The 9,044-nt window shown below is 39.0% G+C and overlaps 1 protein-coding gene across 5 annotated transcripts in view; it reads right to left on the bottom strand.

The window, feature by feature from the left end:
* Window positions 1-9,044, bottom strand: part of XRN1 (5'-3' exoribonuclease 1) — a 153,357-nt gene that overhangs the window by 35,099 nt on the left and 109,214 nt on the right. For all 5 annotated transcript variants that reach the window (XM_014593184.2, XM_014593182.2, XM_006162304.3 and 2 more), the window contains one exon: window positions 3,510-3,605. In XM_014593184.2, coding sequence (XP_014448670.1) covers window positions 3,510-3,605 — 96 coding nt within the window. The remainder of the gene's footprint in view (window positions 1-3,509; window positions 3,606-9,044) is intronic.

The following is a 9,044-nucleotide window of genomic DNA, read 5'->3' as shown; positions in this document are numbered from 1 at the left end:
TCGCATGGAAGTCCTCTATGACCTTTATAATTTTTATTATTGTTTTAAAAATACTTATTTAGGGACCAGCAGGTGGTATGGTGGCTAACGGAGCTGGATTCCCACATGGCTAATGGTGGTTCGAGTCCTGGACCAAGCAGCTTGCTTTCTCACTTTCTTTCTCTCTGTCTCTCTCTGGCAAACTTCCATGAAATGATGACAATGAATAAAATTAAATAATTCTTTAAAAATTATTTATTTAGTTCTACTTGTGGTACTTATTTTTAATTTGCTATAGGGCACATATGCTTACCAGAAAGACGGAGAGATAAGGAAAGTGAGAAAACAAACAGCTAAGTCTGGGACTCGAACTGTGGTTGGTCATGTGGGAGTCCAGCATACCAGCCACCATACCACATGCTGGCTCCCGGCTCCCCTCCATGAACTTCAGAGCCAATGTCCATCTCTATTATATTTCTACTTGAATATATAATACATATCTTAAACTTACAAAGTCCGACATTGACCCCTACCCCCTTTTTATGTATGTATGTATGTATGTATGTATTTATTTATTTATCTGTTTATTTGTTGTAATTTTCAAGGCACTGGGTCTGGGAATCGAACCACGGTTAGTCATGTAGAAATCCAGCGCCTTAATAACTACACCACATGCCGGCCTCAAAAATTGAACTGTTGATGTTCCCCCACAAATCTATTTGGCTTGAAATCATTTCTATTTCAATAACAGCCACTTAGACCGTTTAATTCGGACTTTAAGAGTCATCTCTTTTACTCTTTCCTTTCCTCCTTACATCTATATCTAACTCAGCAGGTGAAAACTTACACGTGTATAACTGAATCAATTCTCTTAGGCTCTACTACCCCCTGCTCTAAATTAATTTTAACTCTCACTTTATTGATTACAGTAGTCTCCCAACTAATCTGTTTCTCCTTTGGTTCCTCTATAATCTATTCTCTAGAGAGTAGGCAGAATGATCCCTTTTTTTTTTTTTTTTTTTTTGCTGTAGGATGCGTGTGCTTGCCAGAAAAACAGAGAGACAGAGAGGCAGAATGTGAGAAATCACGCCCAGGGTGGATGGTGATAGTTATTTTATTATTAAAAGTAAATAAAATAACTATTTTAAAAAGTAACATTTGGGATCAGCAGTTGGCATAGTGGCTATGTCACTGAACTCCCATGTAGTCGACCACGGTACGAGTCCCGGACCCAGTAGCTTAAACTTACGCCGTATGTGTGTGCATGCATGCCCAAGATTCTGAGAGGAGAATGGAGAAGAAGGGACTGCAGTGTGGCCATCCCCCTTGGGGAGGTGATTTCTCGCTTTCTGTCTCTCTGTGTCTCTGTCTTTCTGGCGAGTGCATGTGCCCTATAGCAAAAAAACCCTCTCCAAAAAGCAAAACGAAACAAAAATAAAAAACAAACAAAAAAACCTTTTTACTTAATTTTATTTACTATTCTTATTTTAATTTGCTACATGGAATGTGCACTCGAGAGAGACAGAGAGAGATAGAGAGAGAGAGAGAAAGAGAGAGCAAGCCACCAGGTCTGGAATTTGAACTGCAGCTGGCCATGTGGGAGAAGAGCACCTTAACCACATTACCTGCCGGCCCCAGGTCTCTACCTTTTTTTTTTTTTCCCTATGGGGCACCATGATACGCTCACCAGAGAAACAGAAAGTGAGAAATCACCCCCTGGGAGGATGACTATACCGCAGTCCCTTCTTTTGGGATTTTGGGCACACACATACTTGTGCCCAGCTGAGTTTCATGCCACTAGGTTCGGGACTCAAACTGTGGTCAGCCATGTAGCAGTCCAGTGACAAAAGCATTACACCATCTGCTGTAAGAAACAGTGTTTCTTTCCTCTTCTTAAAGTCTATCAAAAACTGTGAAGTGGCTTCTATATCAGAGACAACCAGCAGTCAGCAGATACTTAAACATTTGAGTGGGAAAAAAATAACTTAATTCAATTCCATTAAGGCCTTTGTTGAATTCAGAATGAGTAAGGTATTCAAAAAAAATTCATGGAAAATGTGTATTACAGAAACTATGGTTAGATTTTCATTTTTTTTTTTTTGCAGCAAGTAGACTTTGTACTTAGAATGTACTTACTCATTTCCATGACAGAAATAGAGAAAACAAGAGAGATATAGACAGAGACAGATAACCCTAGCAACGTCCTTACATCATGATCTGCCACCAGTCTCAGCTGACCCTAATCATGGGCATGCTTGGAGAGGTCTTGTGATGTGAACTTGAGACCTTCCCTATGTGGGTCCAGTTTCTACCACCTAAATTTATACTCTGAATTCCATTTAAAAGAAATTATTTATTTAATCTTATTTATTATTGTTATTATTATTATTATTTTAGTTTGCTATAGGGCACATACACTCATGAGAGAGACAGAAAGAGAGAGTGTGTAGAGAGCAAGCTGCCAGGTCCAGGACACGAACTGAGATTAGCCACGTGGGAGTCCAGTGCTTTAACCACACTCCACCTGCCGGCTCCTTGAATTCCAATTTTCCACAAACTTTTGTTTTTTTTTTTCTTTTCCTGGAGAGGTTTTAGCTATAGGGTATGTGCGCTTGCCGGAAAGACAGACAGAAAGCAAGAAATCATCCCCCGCAGGGGATGACCATACCGCAATCCCCTCTCCTCCATCCTCCTCTCGGGATCCTGGGCACGCACTCACACACGCCTGGTGTGAATTTAAGCCACCAGGTCCAGGACTCGAAACGCAGTCGGCTACCTGGGAGTTCAGTTACATAGCCATTACGCTAACTGCTGGTCTCCATTTTTCCACACACTTTTTCAAATCACCACATAGATGTCATGATTTAGTAGGAAACTAAAAAACCCCCAGAGGCCGGCAGTGGCATGGTGGTTAAGGGTGCTGGACTCCCACATAGCTGACTATGATTCGGGTCTTGGACCTGGTGGCTTGCCTTCTCACTTTCTCTCTCTCTGGATAAATTAAAATAATAATAATGATAATGATAATAATAAAGTTAAATAAAATAATTCTTAAAAAAACTGATTTAGAGAGGTTATCTATACTCTTGCATTCACTGGATCAAAATTTTTATATGTTTGAAAAGAATTATGAAAATTAATGATCAAAACTGCTATTTTCTATTTTATGATATTTCAGGTAAAAGGAAGCACTGTATATTTTAAAATATAAAATTTTGGGAACCAGCAGTTAGCATAATGGCTATGTCGCTGGACTCCTACATAGTCGACCGTGGTTCGCATCCTGGACCTGGTGGCTTAAATAAAACTCACGCTGGGTGCGTGTGCGTGCTTGCCCAAGATCCTGAGAGGAGAATGGTGGAGAAGGGATTGTGGCGTGACCATCCCCCCTGGGGGATGATTTCTCGCTTTCTGTCTCTATGTCTCTCTCTGTCTGGCGAGCACACGTGCCCTATAGTGAAAACCTCTCAAGAAAAAGAAAAATAAAATTTTTTTTTCCTTTAATTGTCCATCAAACAAGGAATACTAACCTTCTCTTGTATAGTTGGCTGAAAGTGTTGAATCTTTCCAGATTCCTGTAAGGATTGCCAAATGTTGCAAAATTCATCATCATCCTTAGAAGGTACCTAGTAAAACACAAACAGTTACTTAACAAAATGAAAAATGAAGAATAAAAATTCACATTGAAAATAAAATAATTTAAAATAATTCATATTAAAATCAGTAGTAATTTACTTAGTTGTAGACAGGATAGCTAACCCACTTGCATTATCCAAAATCTCTCAGTTTCTTTTCTTTTTTTTGAGAGAGATTTTTGCTATAGGATGCACGTGCTTACCAGAAAGACAGAGAGAGACAGAGAGACAGAGAGCGAGAAATCACCCCCCAGGGGGGATGGTCACGCCGCCATCCCTTCTCCTCCATTCTCCTCTCGGGATCTTGGGCATACATGCACTCACACACCCAGCGTGAGTTTAAGCCACCGGATCCAGGACTCGAACTGCGGTCAACTACATGGGAGTCCAGTAACAAAGGCATTACACTAACTGCTGGTCCCCTCCCAGTTCTTTTTTTTATCTAGAGTTAAGCATAAAAATCACAAAAGTATTCTACTGGAGTGAAACTGGTCTTCTTCATACATACCTGGTTTTGAATGCTTTTACTGAAAAGTATTTAAAGTACAGTAAACCTTGTGAAAAGTTATACCAAGTCGATATCCCACCAATTGATTTTCCTGCCTGTTAATACACTAAAGATTCTATTTTAAAAACACTCCTCTTACACAGAAATAACCTAATAAATTTGAAAAAATCAGCTATTACTACACTTAGCATTTCATGTTAAGCTTTTCATTTATGTATCTATTTAATTAAATTTTTTAAAGATTTTTTTTTTAAACTTCATTTATCTATTTTAATTTCACCAGAGAGGGACAGAGTGAAAGAGGGAGGGAAAGTGAGAAAGCAAGCCGCCAGGTCCAGGACTGAACCACAGCTGACCATGTGGGAATCCAGCACCCTTAACCACCATTCCATGTGCTGGCCTCTAGTTCACTATTTTTAAGAGAGATTTTTCCTATAGGGTGTGTGTGCTCACCAGAGAGACAGACAGAGAGAGCGACAGAAAGTGAAAAATCACCCCTTGGGGGATGGCCACACTGCAATCCCTTCTCTTTCTTTCTCCTCTTGGGATTTTGGGCACACATGCACACATGCCTGGCATGAGTGTTGAGACACCAAGTCCAGGACTTGAACTGTAGTCGACTACGTGGGAGTCCAGTGATGTAACCATTACACCATCTGCTCGTCCCCAGGCTTTTAAAAATATTTGCCGATTAAGAGAGGCAAGGGACAGGCCTTCAGAAGAAGACACCTTCATGGCTCCTCAGAACTAATGATTTCAGGGAAAAAAATAAATGAAGATTTTCTACTGATAATTCAGCCTCCAGCCCACAAACGAGTGGTAGGAGCTCCCTCAAGCCTTCTGTCTCTGTCTTCGCATTTTTTGGTAATTTTTCCTTTTTAAAATTTTTTAAGGTGAAGTTTTCTATGTTTTAAAAAAAAATTTTAGTTTTTTTTTTTTCTGTTTCTTGGTTGTTGTTTTCCCCTCTCTCTCTCAGTTTCCTTTTCTTTTTCTTTTTTCTCATGTCTCTGCTCTTTAATCTCCATTTACTGTGTTTCTAGACAGATCTAAAGGAATTATAGTGAAACAGCCAAATATTATTAGGGTTAACATATTCCTCAACATCTACTGAATCTGCTGTGCAAAGGGATCAAAATGGAACGGCAAAGAGATTCCAGATCACCTCTTTCTGCACGCTCCTGAACACTCAGATTGAACTTCAAGTTTAGGAAGAAACACACCATCCATCAGATGACTAGAAATCACTGTAGGGCCACAAGAAATATGGGAAAGCAAGAAAATATTTCTCTTCCAAGGGAAAAGGATAACTCCTCTTCATCCACAGACAGTTCAATGGAAATCATGGAAATGTCTGATAAAGAATTTAGAATATTCATAATGGCGAAGCTAACAGAAATGGAAGAAAAGAGAGACAATGAACTGCAGAGGAGAAAGGAGAAGGGAGATGATGAATTCCAGGAGGTGAGGAAATTCTTGCAAGATCTAAAAGAGGAATTACATACTTTACAAAAGAATCAAATGGACCTGTAAAGAGATGAAGGCTATTAATACAAGAAGTCAAAATTAAGTACATGAGACTGAACTGGTGAAATAGCATTTTATGACTTTTGACTAAAATATTGCTGATTTTCTTCTAGGCTTTTTTGTCAAGTTTTAAAGATTTTTGTCCTGTCTTCAGCTGTTGATAGGTTCATGTACCTACTATTTGAACAGAATTCTAACCTGTTTCCTGGCTTTAAGTTTCAAGCAAAGTTCCTTAGCATTTCTTTGATTTATTAAAGTTAAAACTGCTTTTGTTTTGGAGAGGTTTTTGCTATAGGGTGGATGTGCTCTCTGGAAAGACAGTGAGAGAGATAGAGAGAAAGAAAGCAAGAAATCATCCCCCGGGTGGATGGCCATGCTGCAATCCCTTCTCCTCCATTCTCCTTTCGGGATCTTGGGCACGCACGCACATGTGCCCGGTGTGAGTTTAAGCCACTGGGTCCGGGACTCGAATCGCAGTTGACTACATGGGAGTCCAGCGACATAGCCATTATGCTAACTGCTGGTCCCAAAACTGCTTTTCTTGAAATTACCAGCTGAACTTGCTATTGAAAGTAGTTAGATTATTTAAGAAATTGTGTGATGAATAAAATGGGGTGGGAAGGAATGGAAGACAACTATAGACAACAGAGATAGTGTGAGAAGAGGGTGGGAAAGGGCAGAGGGTCAGAAATAGGGGTAAAAAATATATATATATATGAAACTAGAAATGGAAAATTATTGATGATAACATGCATGATTAAACCACTATACAGTATATTCTGGATGGGAAATCACATTTTGTATGCTTTAATAATGCTTAGAGAATGAAAGTAAATTAATTAAAAAAATGTTTCAGAAAAAAAACCCATAAAATCTGTTTTTCTTGACAAAAAAAAAAAAAGCATTAAAAAATATCTATTTGATGACTGCAGTAAGCTATATAGTCCCAGCTAGGTGCTACTTTACAGTATGTTCATTCTACTCACTGAGGTTTATGCCTAAAGTCAGACTTGTGTTCATGGATATGTATATATCAGTTATCAAAATGTTTAGATTAATTGAGATCTTTAGTGAATCAATAAAATGTAGGACAAAAAGGTAATAGAAAGCAACCATGGATATCAGCAACAGTGTGGGAAGAGGGTGGGAGATGACAGAGGGTGAGAGATATGGAATCAAGGATGGGCAAAAAAGCAAAATATACAGGAAACAGGAAATGGAAAATTATTCATTTAAGATAACACGTATGCTGATGTGCTTGACTGAACCAATATACAGTGTATTCTGGATGGAAAATCTCATTTTGTATGCTATAATGATGTATAGTCAGTGAATGTAAATAAATTTAAATTAAAAAAGGGAAAAAAAATTACCAATTAAGTAAATAAACAATGGTATCCCATCTCCATATAAAAAAATTATCAGCTATTACTTTTGGAAATTGATCTAATACAGATTAGAATTCTGAAAAAAAAATCTAACAGTAGTTACTTATAAAGTCTAATAAGATAATTTTTGCTTGTGTTTTCTTTGTAATCATTTACTTACCTGTATTTTCCAATTTTGTTTTCCAATAAACATGTATTATCTGGTCAAAAATGAGGCTAATGGGCTGGCCCCATAGCATAGTGCTTAAGCACTGTGGAAAAGAAGCTGGATAATTTATGGTCACATATCTGGCCAGAATTTGAGTTCTAGTCTTAGCAGTTCGAAAAACATGCCACAGGCATGCACACACATGTACAAGCCCTGGATCCTAACAGGATGGAAAGACAGAGGAGAAAGGATTGTGGCACAACCAGGCTCTGTTGGGTGCTTCCTTTTTCTCTTCTCTGTGTTTTTTTTTTTGGAGAGGTTTTTGCTATAGGGCGTGTGCCGCTTGCCAGACAGACAGAGAGATAGAAAGCGAGAAATCACCCCCCAGAGGGGATGGCCACGCCACAATCCCTTCTCCGCCATTCTCCTCTCGGGATCTTGGGCATGCACGCACATGTGCCTGACGTGAGTTTAAGCCACCAGGTCCGGGACTTGAACCACGGTTGAATATGTGGGAGTCCAGCAACATAGCCATTACGCTAACTGCTGGTCCCTGTGCTATCTTTTGAATGTGTACAAGTATCCTCTAGTATTTAAAAAAGAAAAGTGAAAAACTGTGCTTTAATAGATTTGTAGTTATAGAGTAAGGTGTTTTACACAAAGTAACTCAATTTTTGTTCCCAAAAAGATAAAAATAAATCACCTAAGAACTACATGGAGGGAACTTGAAGATTGATTTGATAAATATGATATAGTACCCTCCCTTTTATTTTTCAAATATATATCATTCCCAGCAGACAGTATTATAGGACATTTGGATTATATAAAAAATTTTTAAATGTTACTTTGAAAAGTAAATGTATAAAGAGAACCATGGATATTCTCAAACTCAATTAAACAAATGCATTTCTTTAATGTACTTATAAATTTGTAACAACTAGAACACAATAAATAGAATTCTTGGGTGGAGTGGTGGTAAAGGAACTGGATTCCCACATGGCCAGCCATGGTTCTAGTTCCGGACCTGATGGCTTGCTTTTTCACTTTCCCTTTCTCTTATTCTGTTTCTCTCTGGTCAAATTAAAAAATGATGATAATAAATAAGGTTAAATAAAGAAAAACTTAAAAAATAAATACCAGTTTACTGTCTTAAATCAAACTGACGCGAATCTGAATTTCCCTATTTATTTATTTATTTATTTGGAGAGGTTTTTGCTATAGGACGCATGTGCTCACCAGAAAGACAGAGAGACAGAAAGCGAGAAGTTACCCCCCAGGGAGGATGGCCACACTGGAATCTCTTCTCCTCCATCTCCTCATAGGATCTTGGACACGCATGCACACGTGCCAGACGTGAGTTTAAGCCACTGGGCCCGGAACTCAAACCGTGGTCTACTACATGGGAGTTCAGAGACATAGCCATTACGCCAACTGCTGGTTTCTAGAGAGATTTTTGCTATAGGGGATGTGTGCTTGCCAGAGATGCAGAGAAAGAGAGAAGTCATCCCTCAGGGGAAATGGCCATGCTGCAATTCCTTCTCCTCCATTTTCCTCTCAGGATTTTGGGCACGCATGCACAAATGCCTGGTGTGAGTTTCAAGCCACTAAGTCTACGACTCAAACCACGGTTGGCCATGTGAGAGTCCAGTGCCTTAACCAGTACACCATCTGCTGGCTCCAAATCAGAACTTTTTAAATACAAAGGACAAACTAAATTGGGCCAGCATGTGGTTAAGGTGTCTACATCCCACACGGCCAACTTAGTGTTTCCAATCCTGAACTCGTTGGTTTGAAAAACACTCTGGGTACATGTGCTTGTCCAAAATTCCAAGAGGAGAAGGAATTGTGGGATGGCACCCTTT

This window comes from Tupaia chinensis, unplaced genomic scaffold, assembly GCF_000334495.1.
Source record: "Tupaia chinensis unplaced genomic scaffold, TupChi_1.0 Scaffold139833_1, whole genome shotgun sequence".
Taxonomy (NCBI): Eukaryota; Metazoa; Chordata; class Mammalia; order Scandentia; family Tupaiidae; genus Tupaia; species Tupaia belangeri.
The sequence above is the reverse complement of the archived record's forward strand: the minus strand, read 5'-3'. Positions and strand labels throughout refer to the sequence as shown.